We start from the raw sequence: 19,486 nt of genomic DNA on the forward strand, positions 1-19,486 counted from the left end.
GTACGTAGTTTCCGATTTATCTCTGGTTTCACTCCGTGGCTGGGAGATGAATTTAATTTCGCGCTGGGGGGAATTGGTTACACTAACAAAATGGCTGCAAACAGGTGCTTGTGTCTAAAATCGGAAATCAGATTTTTATGAAAATATTTTGTGGATTATGTTTTACCTTGTGAGCGTTACTTCTTGTCTCCTTGAGGCAGTTCGCAGGTAATGTATCAAGTGGACTCTTGATAAGTTTTAACACATCCAGATGTTGGCGGGAATTGACCCATGCGGCAAATGAGACGTGATGTCCCGCACATCTGTCGGCAGCAAAAGCAGTCTGTGCGTTCGTAATTGCACCGAAGATTGAGGAGTGCCGTCTGTCCGTCTGTATAGAAATTGTCCTCTCTCTTGGCCTAAGAGCTCGTTTAAGTAGTGTAGTATCTTAGTTTTTTTTTTTTTTTTTTTTTTTTTTACGTCTGTTGATGTCTTTTCCAGTGGAGGCGGAAGGAGTGTCAAACAAGCGCCTTATTGGCGACAATTCTGTTAAGGAAGTGAAAGTTGCCTTTAGATGCGAGTAGCGGGCAGAAAAGAGGTCGATTTTGGAAAAGAGCAGACAAACTCAAAGCTGAGGGTTATATGTCGTTTTTTGAGGAGGGCACTTTGGTGATATTACTCATACTTTAATGTCGACTTGACTTGACATCATACTAGCACCCTTGTCTAGTCATTTCTACCAAGTATTAGGGACACACTGGGATGAGAAAAAAAGTGCTACAAGAGTACAGTCAGAATCTTAGAACAATAAAGACATTTAAAAACAAATAAAAAATGTAATACAATTTGTGTTTAATCAAATGTTTTAAATTTAATTCTTGTACCATTACAATTTTCCCTTGAAACAATGAATGCCATAATAAAACAACAAAAGTAAGAATACACACCATTTGAATAAAATAAATACTAATAATAATTATAATAATCCTAACTTGGATTTACATAGCACCTTTCAAAGGACCCAAGGATGCTTATGGAAAAATAACATTAAAAAAAAATATACAAATAACGGGTGCTGTTTCTTTTTTGAGGAAAAACATTTTTCTCTTATGTCAACTTCTTTAAATAATTTATTTCCCTCAAAAACTCACTTCATATCTTTATGATTTTGATGTTTACCTCCCCCAAATGACATTTTTTTCTTCAATGGAACAAAATTCTCAAACTTTTCCATGAACAAAGGTTCTCTGTTCTTCCCCTCTATTTTTGTGACAAAAAATGACAATGTTCCTTAAAAGATTTGACTTTTTCTGTCCCAAAAATGACAAAGAAATCTGACCAAGTACGACTTATTTTTTCTTAAAAACATGACCTTTTGGCCCTTGAAAATGACGGTATTCCTCCTAAAAAAAATTACAGATTTACCTATAAAAAGATTAGACTTAACACAATATTGCCAAAAGTATTCGCTCACCTGCCTTGATTCACATTCACATATGAATTTAAGTGACATCCCATTCCGAATCCATAGGGTTTGATATGACATGCCCCCCAACCCCCACCCTGCAGTTATATCATCTTAAACTGTTTCGGAAAGGTTTTCCACTAGGTTTGGGAGTGCGTTTATGGGAATTTATGACCACTTTTACAGAAGCGCATTTGTGAGGTTACACACTGATGTTGGACAAGAAGGCTTGGCTCTCAGTCTCGGCTCTATCTAATTTATCCAAACGTGTTCTATAGGGTTGAGGTCAAGATTGTGTAAGCCAGTCAATTTCATCCGCATCAAACTCTCTCATCCATGTCTTTATGAACCTTGATTGGTTCAGGACTGGCCTGCACAGAGTCGTGCCCTCAACCCGATAGAAGACCTTTGGGTTGATTTCGAGTGTACAATGAGCCAGGCCTTCTCGTCCAACATCAGTGTGTGACTTCACAAATATGCTCCAGGAAGAATGGGCAAAAAATCCCATAAACTCACTCCTAAACCTTGTTGAAAGCCTTCCCACAAGAGTTGAAGCTGTTACAGCTGCAAAGGGTAAACTATCATATTAAACCATATGGATTTAGAATGGGATATCACTTAAAGGGGACATATTTTGCCAAACCAACTCTATGGTGCCTCAGTAAACATGTGAAATATGAATTCCACGCATTCCTGAGTTTCAGACGTTTTTCTGCTGAGAGGCCTGAAATCAGGTCATTAGAATTTCTGGAGCTTATCTACGTCACTGTCGAAGATCTGCGCCTAACTCTCCGCTCCCAAGCCAGCGCTGTCAACATAACAAACACGTGTGCTCTCACAAGTGGGTCTTCAACATGGAGGCAACCGATCAAGGAAACGGGGCGGTCTTAGCGGATACAAAAGTGGGTCAAACAGAAGTAACTGTCAAAGGGGCCTTCTCTGGACACTCGTATGACAAAACCAAGGTGTTTTTTTTTAATGAAATTGACACTTTTATACTAATTACATGTTATAGTCACTCACTGGAGGTTTAAATAGTCAAAATACGGGACCTTTAAAATCATCTGTGAGTCATGGCAGGTGAGCGAATATTTTTGGCAATATACTGTATTTTCTCTTTCAGAAAACCCTTTTTCACAACATATGTAATCTTACAAATATGACTTATGTACTTATCTTTGTCCTAGTACGTTCAGTTTCCCATTCAGTGGTTCTTACATGCCATTTTTCCCATCACTGGTACCCATATAGTAGCCTCACAAAAAAATCACATCGCCTTGATCGAAGTTAAGATGTGTTTTGTGTCATTTTCACATTGTTTGTTTAGTGACTTGTGCTTGTTGTTTGTGTGACCTCCAGCAGAGCGGTGAGGTCCAGATGCAGATGCAAAGCCCCAGAGATTTGGTAAGACCCCCACCAAATCCCATCCCCTTCCAACCCTTGCTCCTCTTGCTCCTTTATTTAATCCCCTTTGCGTTGAAATTTGTAATCTGTCGGAAGTGGATAAAAAACAACTACAATGCTTCAGTTTTGTAGTCACACAAAGGGAAAGTGAGGCTTATTTGAATCCTTCATCTCAGATGGACGGCGTGTCAGTCAGTGGAAGCAGAAGAAAAAAGAAATCTTCATTTGTAGGATGAGTTGGGTCGTCTGGATGGCGGCGCATGAGGTGAATTATAAAAATCTTTCATTTTGTTTCTTGGTCGGGGGCGGATGGAAAAAGTCAGCGCGAGTCCTTGAACGTAAAGTTTGTGCGCGCATCTGCTTCGGAGGCGCTCAGCACACAATTTGGTAATTATCCTGCTCATAAACACCCGGGAGCCCCGCGTAAACATCGGGCATCTGTGGCGCTTTCCCTGGTCAATCAACTTGGAAACTGTTGCACCAATCTTAGGGAAAGTTCCGACAAGTTCAGTTTCCAGTCAGCTGTCCGGGTTGGTTTTGGTTCGGTGTGGTTGGGTTTGGTAATTTTCAGTCAGGCTTGATTTTTCCATAGTGGCGTCAAATTACCATAAATGGTGAAAAAAATGTACTCTCTCTCACTGGCACATGCGAGCACACTCCCTCCCTCACACACACACACACACACACACACACACACACACACCCCTACCTTCTCGGCAGCACCTGGCCGCAACAATGCAGTGATGATGGTTATCTGTGTGTCATAATGTCTCGATGATGACACCGTAATGGCGCCATAACGCGAGACGTCGGTGCGCCATGTTGTGGAGGCCATTAGTCACAGAGGCTTATGGAAAGTGGTTGCTTATGTTATCGTGCATATCACCAATAATGCGTAGGCAGCACTGTGCCAGGAAGCTATCTACGGTATCATACACACAGCCATCTGTTGTTAGTGCATGTTATCATATATGCCGTAAATAGGAGCATTTAATGAGATCGTTGACATTGTCGTAGCCAATCAGGAAGGCCTGTGTGACTTGTTGGGTGTGTCTGTGTGTTTGTGTCTGTGTGTGAGTGAGTTACTGTGTGTGTGCGTGTGTACGGTGACATATCGAGCCGGCATCCAACAGTCCCACCTGCTGCCTCCACCGCATCATCCTTGGTGCTGTCAACCAATTGACTTGTCGGGTCATCACAGAGACGACACAGCTGCGGGGCCTTTGTCACAACCACACAGCAAGAAAAGAAGAGAGAATGATCCATCCGCTCTTCACTCCTCTTGCTCTTTCTTCCTTCATTTCGCCCCTCCTCCTAACTCCCTTTCTCGCTGCAGTCAGACAGAGAGAGCTGCTAGTGTAGTCGAAGCTAAGTTTTCCGACGGCTAGCATATAGCTAGAAATTTTGGATGCAAGCCAGATGAACACGGCCATCGCACGAACACCCAACGAGCTGGTATGTAGAATTTGTATGAAGTCACAACATAAACCTCAAAGTAACAAAATCCATTTAAGACAACCATCCTACCCATTTCTTCTGCTGGGAACAAAAAACAAAGTGCAACATTTCCCGTTTGCCATCATCTTGCAATTAAGGTAGCCTTTGCCCAACAATGCAAATATAAATTTGACAGCTGATATGGTGCATGCTCACCAGAGGTGGGTAGAGTAGCCTAATATTGTAAAAAAAAAAAAAAAAACTACTACCCAAGAATGAGTAACTATTGAGTAACCTCTGATTTTTTTCTTTTTTATAATCAGTATGAACGTTAAATAAAAGTAAATAAAATATGAATGTGCAAATTCAGATATTGTCGAACAGGGCTTGACACATGGAATCGTACGGCTGTAGCCCATGTCATGCAACGTCTGTATGTGGTGGTTCTTGATGCACTGAAGCTCCCCCAGATTTCTAATGGCCGTTGCTTGACAAGCCTCTCAAGGCTGCGGTCATCCCTGTGACTTGTGCACCTTTTCCAGCCACATTTTCACCTTTCTCTTAGCACTCTGTTAATGTACTTTGATACAACGCTCTGTGAGAATTCAGCTTCTTTTACAATTTCTTTTTGAGACCTTTTCTCCTTATGGAGGGTGTCAATGATGGTTTTCTGCACAACCGTCAATTCAGCAGTCTTCCCCATGATTCTGAAGCCTACTTAGCCAGAATGAGACCATTTAAAGGCTGAGGAAAATCTTTGCAGGTGTTTTGCATTCATTAGCTGACAAGATTGGGACACAGGAAGCCTACAATGTTGAATTTTGTCATGATATTCTAATTTTGTGAAATACTGGATTTGTTTATTGTTTTTGTTTCTGCCATAATCATCAAAATTAAATTAAATAAAGGCTTAAAATATATCACTTTGTGAGTGGTGAACTAATATACCAAATAAGTTTCACTTTTTGAAACAAATTATTGTCATGAATCCACTTTCCCTCGAAATTCTCATTTTTTGGCGCATACCTGTGGGTTGAAAAAGATTTGCAAATCATTGTATTTTATTTTTATTTCCGTTTTACACAACTTCCCAACTTCATTGGAATTGGGGTTAGTATCTTCATCCTTTCTTACTGCTGCCAATTTATCAATTTCTCTGTCCTTCTCCCTTTCTCCCTTATGCCTTTTTGACTCCCTCTCTTCAGGAAGAGTTCTGTTCTCGCCATCAATTTTCCCCTCTTCCTCCTCAACTGTTGTTCTTCATTGTCTTCTCTCCATCCACCTTTTTCTTTCTTCCTCCATCCTGCTGTTCATTCTTCTTACTCTTCCTTTCTTCTTTCACCTCCCCTCCTACTCCTTTTCTTCTTTGCTCCCTCTCTTCTACCTCCTTCCCTGTCCTTCATCCCTTCCTTCAGCCACCTTTTCTACCTTCTTTTCCTCCAATTTTTCACTCCTACTACTTGCCTGTTTCCCTTTCTTTACTTTGTTTCTCCCTATCCTCTCTCCCATTATCAACTCCCTACCTCACACTTTTTTTCCGTCTCCCCTACTTTTTTTTTTTTAATCTTCTCTGAGAGAGAAATTTAGCCTGCAGCAACTTCTCATCTTATACTCAAGACAAAATAATTTAGTTAAATGCAACCGTTTCACACTCAGTCCAACACCAGTTTCACCGACACAAAATTGGGTGGACATATGTATCTGTCTTAACAGAACAAAAGAAAGCCTCAAAGACCCATGCTTAAAATTGAAATGGAAGGCGGACATTATTGTTCAGTCGCACCCCTAACAAAGTAAAAAAAGAATCAGCCCTTGAAACCAGTTTCTCTAATCGACATGAAATTTGGTGGATGTGTGTCATTGCAGGACGCTCAAAAAAGTCTCAAGGACCCCTGCCCAGAATTAAACAGGAATTCTGCTATTTTAGTTTGAATCAGCCATTTCAAACTCAGTTGCACCCACTGGAAAATTTGAAAAAAATTGTCCTGAGACCAGTTTCACCACTAGACATGCAATTCTGCAGAGATGTCTATGATAACAGGACACACGAAGAAGTCTCAAGGACCCGTACCTAAAATTAAACCGAAAGCCTGCCGTGTTTGTTGAAAGCATTTTGCGACAATTCCAGGGCTCTAAATTTAACCAACTCAAATCCTAATCCACCTTGTTTCTGACACATGGCCTATTTTGGGTTATTTCCCCTCTCTACAGATCATTTCCCGCCTCCTTATTGTAATAATTTCCAGTGTAATAGGATTGCTTTATCTGCATAATTGAATTCCGGACTCAGAAGTAATGACGTTCCTATTGTATTATTATTTATTTCTCCACACTCGGTGATGATTACAGGCAACATGGTTATTTTTTTTCCTTCCCTCCCCATCCGAATTCCACAGTGCATTTGTCTCTCCTCATCCTTCCTTCCTCCACATATTCCATTCTCCTCCCTCCTCCCTTTTGCGAAAAAACAAAGGCAGCTAATGGCGTGCTGATAGCGAGCCCTGTGATTGAATTCATTAAGCGTGTGCGATAATTGGCAGACGGCGACGTGCACACAGCCCGTCTATTCAGAGGACAGCTGTCGAATAACGAGCCGGAGCGAATGCTGTTTACCATCAGGAGAGAGCGAGAAAGAGACACGAGCACCTGTTGTGTCAGGAGAGAAAAAAGAGAGCCAGTTTTCATGCCGCGTTGTCACGACGATGGCTGTGACACTCAGGGTTCCCAAATTGCATTTTTTGTCCCCCCCGCTTTCCAAATGTTTCAGGCTCTGAGAGGACGCTTTTGTCTACAAATGAGAAAAATAGCATAGTTTCTTTTCCTTAAAGGCATTTTAGTTGTCAACAATATTTTGTTTGAGGGACAGACTGTCACCTTCATAAAATAACTTTGTATCTATAACACCTCAAAACAAGGTACAAAGTGTAGTAGAATCAACAAGAAAACATGAACAACATCAACAATGCAGTAAAATCAGCAGGTAACGGAAAGCCAGGTGTTTTAAAAGAAGCCAATGATGTCACCTTTCTACAAAAGTAACAAAAACGCTAACAACAGGCAACATCGTTTGGACCCTGCTGATCGGAACTTTCGCAAAGAAGTTTTGGATGACTATTTATTTATTTATTTATTGCACAACATGGTTGAGTCCAGAATTTATTGCCAAAAAAGACAAACAAAAAGTCAAAAATCTTTTGCAGCTCGCTGAACTGAGTGAGCTACGTTGATTTAGCACATTGGAATTTTGAAACTCTGTGCAGTTTGTTGTGTGTTGTTGTGTTTTTGTAAAAATTGTGGTTAAATTCAGAATCGCCATCTAGCGCTCGGGAATCTGGAGTTTTGCCGTTTTAGAGGCGTGTTGCCGCACAATGTTGTGGTTGAACTTCTAAAATAAGAGTTAAACCTATGAAGCTCACTGAACTAATTTGATGTCATGTAATGGAATTACGAAATGTTTTTGCCGTTTTGGAGGTGAATTTTCACCCCAAAAATGGGTTGAATTCTTAATTGTCCCCCAAAAAGCCAAAAGAGCTCATCATTTGTAGCTTGCTTAACTGAGCTCTCGTAGGGTAAGCTGACGACTTGTGTTGAAATTACAAATTTCTTTCCGACTTACCATGTAAATTTGAGCCCAAATAATGGGTTGCATGCTAAATTGTTTTTCCCCAAAAGCCCCCTCAAATAAAATAAACTCAGTTAATCATTTGAAGCTCTCTTGAACTGAACTCTCGTGAGGTATATGTCTCGTCTTGTGTTGTAGTTCTGAAGTTTTTTTGTGACTTTAGAGGTCTGTTTTAAAAAATGTAGTCAAATTTAAAATTGTTGCTTGAAAAGACAAATAAAATGAGAAGTTGTGCAAAGATGATCATTTTGAGTTCTCACAACTGAGTTCCTGCAAGGTATACTTGTGTTGGAATTCCTATTTGTGCGACATTCAAGGTGAATGTTTACTCAAAAATGCCTTGACTGCTGAATTGTTTCCCCCCAAAAAACAAAATACAGAGTTAATCCTTTGGAGCTCGTATGATGGCGTTTGGAATTCCGAGGCTTTGCACGCCATGTTCAAGGCCTATTTTCCTATTTTGTGTTAAATAAAAATGTTTTTTTTTTCTCTTGGCAGAAGCCGGAGGAAGACGAGCTGGTGCTGACGCCGGATGGCAGTCGTGAGTTTCTGACCTTCGAGATTCCGCTCAGCGACTCGGGCTCCGCTGGCTTAGGTGTCAGTGTCAAGGGGAACCGGTCCAAGGAGAACCATGCTGACCTCGGTATCTTCGTCAAGTCCATCATCAACGGAGGGGCTGCGTGCAAGGTCGGTTTAACCTGGAAAATGCTATTAAAAATAATGCCTTTTTGTTTAAAGATACGCAATGACAGTTAGAGCATTATGTCAATTAATCGCTAATCACGTGGTTTTGCAATTTGCATTAACAACATATGGACGCCTGGAAGGTAGTCTGTGAGGAGGGGGAAGTTAGGGGGGTTATTTGACTAATATCACTTGATCAAGCCTTTTCTCATATTGCGTACTCCAGAATAATTAAATTATGTATGATTATTGCTGAAATCAAATCGGACCGATATCGGTAGCAGCCAAAACTCAAGGCTGCGATATCTGTATAGGATCGAAAGTTAAAAGGTTGGATCGGGTATAGTGCTAATATTGATATGCTTGCTGTTCTGCGTAAATTCTGTGTATGAGCTGACAGTCAATATGCTTTAATGCAATGCAAAACATGGCCTTCTCCTGTGATTTTATTATTTAATTTTTTTTTTTTATAAATCATAGCGACTATCTGAAGTTATGTTTTGTGCATTAGGCTTAGAGTATAGAAAGTACTTTCTGTAAGCCCTTGAATGCAATTTTTTTTGTTAAATCATAGTACTGCAGCGACTGTCTGAAGTTATGTTATGTGTGTTAAGGTTAGAGTGTAGAAAGTAAATAAAAAACATAAAAAATAAAAAATAAAAACCTTCCCAGGCAGGAGCTCCTCCAACCTGTGGAAAAACGTCACATTTGCCATAGTGTAAGACAAGGAAATGAAGCCCGGCTTTTTGTCTGTTGGTACATTCACAAATATATGTTTTTTTTCATGCACGCACATTCGCAGATACCAAATAGTTCACACTGCTGTATTTAAAAACTGACTAAGAGCTGTCCATGAAGTCGTATTTCCTATTTACTTATTGAACCTTATCCAGGTAACGTTGCTGCAGACAGCAGAGTAAAACAAAGCAAAATAGAAGCAAATACATACACAAACTTGTACAATAGGATATAGGAACAAGTTAAACATTGCATTACATCCTAGCACATGGTGAATCAAAGGTCGATGGAAGGCATGTGAGCGGATGTTCTCTAAAGATGGAGAACTTGCATGAAAGAATAATGTAATCGCTTGAATGCCAAGACATTAGAAAAACGTGACCTTTTGAATAAATAAATATATAAATAAATGTATAAGCCTGCAGATGACTATATATGTGATTTATTGTTCTCAAATTTGTAGTGGAACGGTGTAAGGCTTCAGGCTCATTTCCCTATTGCATTTTCCAGCTGATAAATCTATAGTCATCTGCGAGCTTCTGTTTCACAATATATTTAGGTATGTCATCTCAATAAAATGGAATAAATATATTCAAATTCATTCGTTTTCCGTACCGCCTGTACTCACTAGGGTCGCGGGCGTGCTGGAGAGGCGGGATACACTCTGAACTGGTCGCCAGCCAGTCGCAGGGCACATATAAACAACCAACCATTCTCACTCACATTCACTCCTATGGGAAATTTAGAGTCTTCAATTAATCTACCATGCATGATTTTGGGATTTGGGAGGAAACCGGAGTACCCGGAGAAGAACCATGCAGGCACATGGAGAACATGCAAATTCCACATAGGCCAGGCCGGATTTGAACATGGGTCCTCAGAAACTGTGAGGCAGATGTGCTAACCAGTCGACCGCCATACTGGCATATTATAAGGAATACAGAATAATATTCGAAATGATTGAAATGTACCTGTATATAATAAGTTTTATTATATACAGGTACCCTACCTCAAAGACTGTCTGCAGCCAGGTTGGCATTGCAAATGTGAGTCAGTTCTCAATTGCCTCACTTGGATAAAGGATTAAATTTTTAGGTATCAAATATTTTAAATTTAGATTAAGAAGACATTAGCTTGAAAGATTGAAATACCAGCATTTTTTAGATCCAGTAGGTGGGCAACATCAGCCTCATTTGCTTAAGCTACCCTGAACTAATAAGTGTGATGGAAACACAAACCACATGTGCCACAGGAACATTTTGCTACCAGGAACTTCTGCTACCAGGAACTCAAAGGTTCCTTGGATGATTGGTAGAAAACCCCCTTATGTTAGCATGTAAACTAGGCATGGGCCAGCGCTAACTAGTCAGCTAACATGCTCATAAAGCAGCACACTTCTTCTTGTCTTGTTGTTCAGGATGGGCGCCTGCGCGTGAACGACCAGCTGATTGCTGTCAACAGCGAGTCGTTGTTGGGCAAAACAAACCAGGACGCCATGGAGACGCTGCGCACGTCCATGTCTACTGAGGGGAACAAACGCGGCATGATCCAGCTCATCGTGGCCAGACGTGTCGGCAAGAGGAGCCAGGTGGGTCATTGACAAAAAAAGAAAAGGCTAAAACCAGATGACTTTTGAGCTCTTGTAACACTGGAGTCATACAGTTTTAAGTGTGCCAGCTTTGGTTTGGAATATTTGTTGCAAAAAAAAGCCAAAGGAAAAGCTAAGTGCAGATCAATAAAGGTCCCCTGAGGTACATTGATTTCTCGCCTAGGAATTCTGAAGTTATATATGTAGGTTCAAATCCAAATCCATCCATCCATCCATTTTCTTCCGCTTATCCGAGGTCGGGTCGTGGGGGCAGTAGCTTTAGCAGGGAAGTCCAGACTTCCCTCTCCCCAGCCACTTCCTCCAGCTCTTCCGAGGGGATCCCGAGACGTTCCCTGGCAAGCCGAGACACATCGCCTCTCCCGGTGGGACATGCCCGGAAAACCCCACCAGGGAGGCATCCTGGAGGCATCCAGGCATCCTAAACAGATGCCCGAGCCACCTCATCTGGCTCCTCTCAATGCGGAGGAGCAGCGGCTCTACTCTGAGATCCTCCCGGATGACCGAGCTTCTCACCTTATCTCTAAGGGAGAGCCCGGACACCCTGCGGAGTTAACTCATTTCGGCCGCTGCACCGATCCGCCTGTCGATCTCCCGTTCCATTTTTCCCTCACTCGTGAACAAGACCCCAAGATATTTGAACTCCTCCACTTGGGGAAGGATCTCATCCCCGACCTGGAGTGGGCACTCACTTAAGTTCACTTGGGTTCTATTTGTCTGATATTTTCATTTGTTTGATGATCTTCAAAAAATGAAGTGGGGAAGCTATGCAAAAATATAAGAATTTGAGAAGGGGTCGATACTTTATCACGGCACTGTGTATTCTTGAAAATATAAAAATATATGTTTTATTGAAAATAACATGTAAACATGCACCGGACAGGGAGGAAAAATTAAGTGAACCTCTACTACAGATTCTTCAAGAGCTAATGAGTCAGGTGTGAGCCAAACAGAGCCAACCTTGAGTGCAATCAATGAGACAAGATTGGAGGTGAGGCTTCAAAGCAGCTTTAAAAATTGTCTCCAGTCAAAAACATTGCCTGTAGTGTACCATGCCTGGCTCAAAAGAGATCTAAGAAGATATACAATTAAGATTTTTTGACTTGCATAAAGCTGGAAAGGGTTACAAAAGTATCTCTGAAGGCTTGATGTTCATCCACCGTTAGACAAATTGTCTGTGACTGGAGAAAGTTCAGCGCTGTTGCTTCTCTTCCAAGGAGTGGCCGTCCTAAGAAGACTGCAAGCGCAAAATGCTCGACGAGGTCAGTGTCAGCTGAAGATTTACAGAATTCACTGGCACATGCCAACATAGATGTTGACAAATCTACCATATGTCAAACATTAAACAAGAATGGAGTTCATGGGAGAACACCAAGTAGGAAGCTGTAGCTATCTAAAAGATTGCTTCATGTTAGAACAAGTGTTGTCATGATACCAAAATTCTGACTGATATACTATATTTACATAAAGTACCTCCATACCGATGCTGAAAAGATGTCACGGCAGAAATCTAAAACATTACTAATGCAGTGAAATGAAAACTGTCAATTTCATATACTTTATATTGTTGTTAATTCAAAAAGTTACGATAAACTTTAAAAAATATATAATGGAGTTAGCCCATTCTTAACAAGTAATTTTATATATATGACAAATGTATGTGTTTCTATGTATTTGAAATTATAAAACTATATACAGTATATGTATGATACTTAGTCAGAAAAATATTACACCACCATAGTTTCTTTAATTTCTTGTTCATTTTAGTGCCCGGTACCACCAAATGTATTTTACCTTAAGAATGCAGAGAATATAGAATGTCCTGTGAATGTTTACATTATGCTCTCTAAAAATATGAAAACGTATAAGTGTTCATGGGGTATTAGTTTAAACAGACTAAGATTAAGATCAGACTACATTTTATCACCAATTTCTGCTGAATTGTAAGAAATTACAAAGGGTTCGCATACTTGTTCCTCACAGTGTAAGTATTTCACGTTCATATTTTGGAGTGATTCTTTAATGTGGACTAAAGGAACCATTTTAACATGAATGGGCATCACAGCACTTTCAACTGAACACACACATTTTTCCAGGAAATTCTCAAGTTCTGCTATTTGACTTGAGTTTCCATTCAGAAGTCCTTTGAAATTTCTCACGATTTAAACTTGCATAGTGTGTCAACTTATTGATAGAAAAGCAAGCAGGGTGATTATTGATATATGATTTCTAAAAGCAGTCAGGCTATTAGAGTCACACCTCCCCACGTTCCCCCTCACAAAACACTTTTTCATCTGCACACCACACTCCCCCAGGAAGCCTGCATTGGAAAAAGACAACTGTGATGTGAGAGCAACTGTACACGTTCTCCATGTCTACAGTGTCGTGTTTGGACACGGTGTCAACACCTGAGCCCCTCTAGCTGCCTGTGTGAGTGTGTCCATGCTTGTGAGCATGCGCGTGCTTGTGAGCGTGCGCGCCTCTGGCACACTCCTCTGCTGCCTCTCTCGTCTTCCCGTAACCAAACTTTAGATTTCCCCCCGGCCTCTCTGCTAATTTAAAGCCCCCTCCAAGCCTTGAGCGCTGTTTTGTTTTTACTTAACGTCTGTGTGTGTGTGTGTGTGTGTGTGTGTGTGTGTACGTGCACAATTCAAGGTGTGTGTCGCTTGTGCGTACGTAATAGTGTGTTTTGTGTGTCTCCGGTAGCTGCTTGTGCATGCATGTATTCAGGTTCAAGGCACCGTGGCGGCTTGTCCACGCTTACACTTTAAGACCGCAGGTGATGCCGCGGGCTGTTCCCCTCCCTCCCCCCCAAAAAAATCTGAATTCCTCCTCTACAACATTAAATTGACATACCCTCGTACTCTTCTACCCCTTCCTACCACTCTCCTACCATACTTGACGCACCCTCATATCACAGATTTCACTGGGTTTAAAAAATAAATAAATAAAAAATAATGTAGGTTGTCTTTGTTTTCAACTGCTTTAAGACAATTTTGCGTTGCTGAATCCGAAATGGACATCCGTCTCTTTTGTTTAGGCCAGGTCTATATGCCAAGTTGTTAACAGTTTATTAATCATGTTACAAACTTTGCTTACTGTAAATTGAATAGTAGACATTGATTAAAGTAAGTACCTGTAAATTGTTATGTCATCATTAAAAATTCAGGGAATGAACCTCTGTTTATTTGAATCTCTAAAACAAAAATAGCTGTATATGTAAACAAAAACATGTAGCCATAGTTAAAAAAGTTAACCCGATAGCGCAAAACCAATGTGATATTTGGACTTAGTGCGTCAAAATTGTCCTAAATCAGCTAAAAAAAACCTTCAACAATGAATTTGTTGATCAGTGTGACGCTTCCGAATTATTGCATTTTAGTCTTAATTACACAAATATGTGACAATAACCATAAATAGGCAAAACTGTGGTGACTTGAGATATGCGTGACCCATCTTAGGTTTTTCAATACGAGCAGTCTTAGTTTTTTTCTTTTTTTTTTTTGCTTTGACTTGCGAGCAAAATTTGCGATAGGTGTGCTGTATGTTGGCAGTGAATTCAACTCACTTCACAGCAAGTAGCAGTTTGGTACATGGTGAACAATGTAATTAGAAGTTTATTGCCACTCCCAGTTGAAGTTTACTGTCAAACTAAACGTAAAACAAAGAGAATAGCAGGTCATGTATTTTAAACAACCACATAGTTTGACTTGAGAATAGTCTGTTTAGCATACGCTTGACAAACAATGCAAAACACCTTACACATGCTAACGAGTAATGTCAACATGGCGGTGTTATAACGCTTTAGGCAATGGATATTTGAATCCAAAAGACAAGACAATTTAGGAATTCTTTCTGGTGTATATTATTTATCCTCTATGAAGAACAAATAATACTGTGGGTTACAGAGAAGCTGTGACCATCCCAATATATATCCCCATGTCTGTATCATACTCACGGAACGAATTAAACCCGTATCTCATGGCACTACTGTATGTTGTTTGATTTCCCCAATATGATTTTTTTATGATTAAAAAGAATAACAGTGCCCACTGGCAAGGTTAGACTTTTTTTAAATGTCGATGCAAAGGAGTGAGGGTGTGTAATTTGACATGCGAAGGCTGGTGCACACGTGACATGCACTTGACTTGTAGAATCAAATCATGTGTTGTTTACCTTCCTGCCCGAGTCTAGCCTCCCAAGGAGCCAATTTACAATCGCCAATGTTTGCATAAATCACACGTGTGACCGCGCACCCCCCTTCCCACCTCCCCCATCCTCATTCCATCTTCAATCCCAGCCAAATTGGAGCAGCCGCCTGACGGAATCCAGACCTTACCGCCGCTTAATTATCCGTCTGAATATGCAACACGCTGCGCTGCGCTTGTCCGTGCTCCCTCGCCATACTAAATCGCACCCCCAGCACACCACCGACTCAAATCCTCCACCCCACACGGCTATTACCTCAGATGGCCAAATTCATTAACTACCTCATTTCAAGTCAAGAGCAACACACAGCGGCGCCTTGCAAAACCCTCCAACCTGACTTTTGCACCGTACTATTAGGAACACCTCTCAGTATGATGCGGCACACCACTTTCAAAATACGGGGTATTCAATAATAAAGATATTGTAGATGTAGATGACAGTGTCAATCAAAATGGAAAAACTATGAAGTCATTTTATTTAAAAAGTCAACAGGCTGGAGGTCCTCCCTCCCTGTGGTTGTCCCGCCGGATGGGCCTGACCTGCAGGAGCCATGCCTCTTAAGCACTCACTTAGCACACACTCACACCATTCAGTGTAAATATTTGTTCACTAGTCACATCCGGGCACACACACCTACCCAGGATTTCTTGGTTGGCTGGTGTGGGGTCGGGACAGTGCGGGTGTCAGACTGGGTTCCAGTATGTCAGTGTTGTTTCCCGGTCTAGACGCCCTGCTCCTCCGCCCTGACTGCCCCCTGAGATTTTAATGCATTACACACACTCATCCATTTTTTTTAATGCACTACATACACCTATTTCTGGAGGGCAGCCGGTTGTGGGTCGGGAGGGTTTGGCCGGTAGGCCATCCTCTCTGGCCACTCCAGATTTTAATGCACTACACCACACAAGGACCACTCGTACACGGGGTAGGGCCAATGACTGCCAGTCTGAGACCCTGTGGCCTCCTCCGGGTGGCTGGTTTTTGGGGCGCCTCGGTGGGGCTGGTGGACCACCCTGGGTCCCTCGGTGTGGGTGGTGTCCCGTCTATATAGGAGAAAAACTCCAATCCAAACACAAAATATTGGGGCGCTCATTCTGATATTTTCAGAGGTTGACGTGGCCATAAGTAGAGATGTCCACATACATTTTGGTGACAATTGATTATATTACTGCGATGTGACTATTGCGCACATGTACATCGCGATGATGATGATACTCAAACAATATATCGTGCCACCCTACTATTCACTATTAATGATGCATCCATCCATCCATTTTCTGAGCCGCTTCTCCTCACTAGCGTCGCGGGTGTGCTGGAGCCTATCCCAGCTATCATCGGGCAGGAGGTGGGGTACACCCTGAACTGGTTGCCAGCCAATCGCAGGGCACATACAAACAAAGAACCATTCGCACTCACATTCACACCTACGGGCAATTTAGAGTCTCCAATTAATGCATGTTTTTGGGACGTGGGAGGAAACCGGAGTGCCTGGAGAAAACCCACGCAGGCACGGGGAGAACATGCAAACTCCACACAGGCGGGGCCGGGGATTGAACCCCGCTCCTCAGAACTGTGAGGCTGTTGCTCTAATCAGTCGTCCACCGTGCCGCTCTATTTATGATGCAATAAGATAAAATCATTAACTGTTTTTTGTTTGATAGGAGGCACCAGGGGGTCCACTGGGACCTCAGCAAAGTGCCAACACTTTGTCTCCGGACGAGCACGAACGTCGTATCTCCCACTCCCTGTACGGCGCTCTGGAGGATCTGGATGACAACTTGATGCCCCGACTAGGAATGATGCCACGCACAGTTGGTAAGACCTTCGCTTATCTCACTGTTTCCACCAGGGAAAGCTCAGGTGGCATTTTGAAGCAGTTTCTGGACATTACATTATCATATGTGCTCATATTGACTAAAGAGATGTGGAAAGTCCATATTGAGTGCTTGAATTTTTAAATTTCACTCAATGGGGTTTGTTTTACATTCATTTTACGCGCGGCTGTGGCTCAGTAGGACACTGAACCCTAATTTGCTCCCAGTGGGCCTGGCAACGTCTTGCATGGCAGCAGTCGCCCATTGGTGTATGAATGTGTGTGTGAGTGGGTGAATGTGACTGAGGCTTTGTAAAGCGCTTTGGGCACCGTGATGGTGTAGATAAAGCACTATATAAGTGCAGTCCATTTACCATTTTAAACAATTACTTGGCAAAAGAGAGCACTCTAACTTTGCCTTTTGCAGTGCCGTGAAAAAAGTATTGGCGCCCTTCTCAAACTCTTGTATTTTTGCATAGTTTCTAGGGTTGTGAATCTCTGGCATGAGGCCGATTCGATACATATCTAGAGACACAAGTAGCGATTCGATTCAAAAACAATATCTTGACAGGCGGAACGATTCGATACGATTCGATTCAGTATGGAAGCGTTACGATTCTCGATTTGATTTGGTGCAGGAAAAATGTGACATTGACACAATGTAACATTTGCACATGTGCTAATCATAAAGAACCTTGACTTGACATAACTCAATTCTATAAAATGACATTTTTCTGACCTTATTTTCAAACATGTACAGTAAAAGACCACTTGAACCTGAGCATTATTGGTTTATGGCACTAAAAAAATAATAATCAGAATCATCTTTATTTCCCAAGTATGTCCAAAAACACACAAGGAATTTGTGTATATATGGATATTTTTTTATATCAATTTAAATAGACCTCAACAATACAACAATTAATTTTGAAGATTTTATCTCCGCAAACTCTGCACAAACAATATTTAAAGAGCCATGGGGGGTCTCGCAACCATGCCATTTAAACTAGGACGGCCACTGAACACACGTCCTGTTTTTTTTTTGTTTTTTTTTCTGAGTGCCAACTGACTTTTTTAACTTTTCAGTCGTGATGACTAGCTTACTTCAACTGCCGATTGTTTTGTCAGCTTCGGTATATACCTGGCTGTGTGTCCTTGCGGAGGTTTCTTTTTAGGGTCGCGCAGTACCCGTTTATTTTTTTATTTTCTTTTATTTTTATTATTATAATTTTTTTGTCCTGTTCGGCTGTTAGGTGAAGCAGAATGGAAAATCTGTCTCCCTTTTATGCCGAAACAGATTGACTGTGTCACAGTGGAGTTTTTCTGTGGTATTATAATTGAGGTTTATTGAGAATCAGACTTGATCAGTCGAACAGAACAAAGTTTCTAGAAGGGAGAAAGAAACAAAGAAAAAAGACAAAGCACTAATTGTAAACAGGAGGAGTGACGTAAATCATTACATTATCTACGACAATGAAACTTTTAATGAGTGTTGCATGGGGCTGTAGTGCTACACCCTGTGAGGGAAGGACAGGACAAGATAGAACAGGACAAGGACAGGAGAAGAAGCATGCAGGACCAGGGTCGTGAACCCGGCTGTACAACTGAAGTGTGGTGGCATTAATTATGTAAATTATAAAAGTGTACGGGACGAGAGTATTAGTGAGGGGATACACAATTTTTTGGGGGATTTGCATATTCATGAGTTATTGGTTCCAGTAGGGGGTGTGTGCCTGCGGATACATGCAAGTGAATTGATACCGTTTTACATGCACAAAGACTGACAGAAGTGTCCTGTAATTGCTGTGGCTGCATCGCGGCGGCTGAGGACCGCACCCAATCAATCGAGGGGCGGGATCAGGCCCAGGGGCCCACCCGAGAGCAGCCCGGCGGATTGGACACGTCCCACACAGAGGGACCCAGGGCTGTCCGCCGGCCCCACTGAGGCGCCCCGACAACCGGCCACCCAGCAGGGGTCGAAAGGACCCAATGCCACCCCCCCACCCAACCGTCCCACCCCACACACGCCCCACACAACCCCTCCAACCCGCAATAGACCGGACAACCACCGACGAAGACCCGCAGGGTAACGTGGGTCCCCCTTCCCATGGGCTCACCCCCTGTGGGACCCATAGGGGTCGGGTGCAGTGCGAGGTGGGTGGTGGCCGAAGGCGGGCACCTTGGCGCTCCGATCCGCGGCTACAGAAGCTGGCTCGAGGGATGTGGAATGTCACCTGTCTGGTACCAGTCCTCTCTCTCCACACACAGCTTGGCCTCTGGTACCAGTCCTCTCGAGAGGGGTTGGACTCTCTTCTCTTCCACTCTGGAGTTTCCCACGGTGAGAGGCGCCGAGCAGGTGTGGGTATACTTAATTGCTCCCCGGCTCGGCGCCTGTACGTTGGGGTTCACCCCGGTGGACGAGAGGGTAGCCTCCCTCCGCCTTCGGGTGGGGGGAAGGGTCCTGACTGTTGTTTGTGCCTATGCACCAAACAGCAGTTCAGATTACCCACCCTTTTTGGAGTCCTTGGA

The 19,486-nt window shown here is 42.3% G+C and overlaps 1 protein-coding gene across 8 annotated transcripts in view; it reads left to right on the forward strand.

The window, feature by feature from the left end:
* LOC133411869 (partitioning defective 3 homolog) overlaps window positions 1-19,486 on the forward strand; it is a 239,468-nt gene that overhangs the window by 140,222 nt on the left and 79,760 nt on the right. For 6 of the 8 annotated variants that reach the window (XM_061694629.1, XM_061694635.1, XM_061694633.1 and 3 more), the window contains 4 exons: window positions 2,804-2,848; window positions 8,406-8,594; window positions 10,747-10,917; window positions 16,806-16,959. In XM_061694629.1, the coding sequence (XP_061550613.1) occupies window positions 2,804-2,848; window positions 8,406-8,594; window positions 10,747-10,917; window positions 16,806-16,959 (559 nt within the window). The remainder of the gene's footprint in view (window positions 1-2,803; window positions 2,849-8,405; window positions 8,595-10,746; window positions 10,918-16,805; window positions 16,960-19,486) is intronic. The other 2 variants (XM_061694630.1, XM_061694632.1) reach the window with 1 other exon arrangement.

This window comes from Phycodurus eques, chromosome 13, assembly GCF_024500275.1.
Source record: "Phycodurus eques isolate BA_2022a chromosome 13, UOR_Pequ_1.1, whole genome shotgun sequence".
Taxonomy (NCBI): domain Eukaryota; kingdom Metazoa; phylum Chordata; class Actinopteri; order Syngnathiformes; family Syngnathidae; genus Phycodurus; species Phycodurus eques.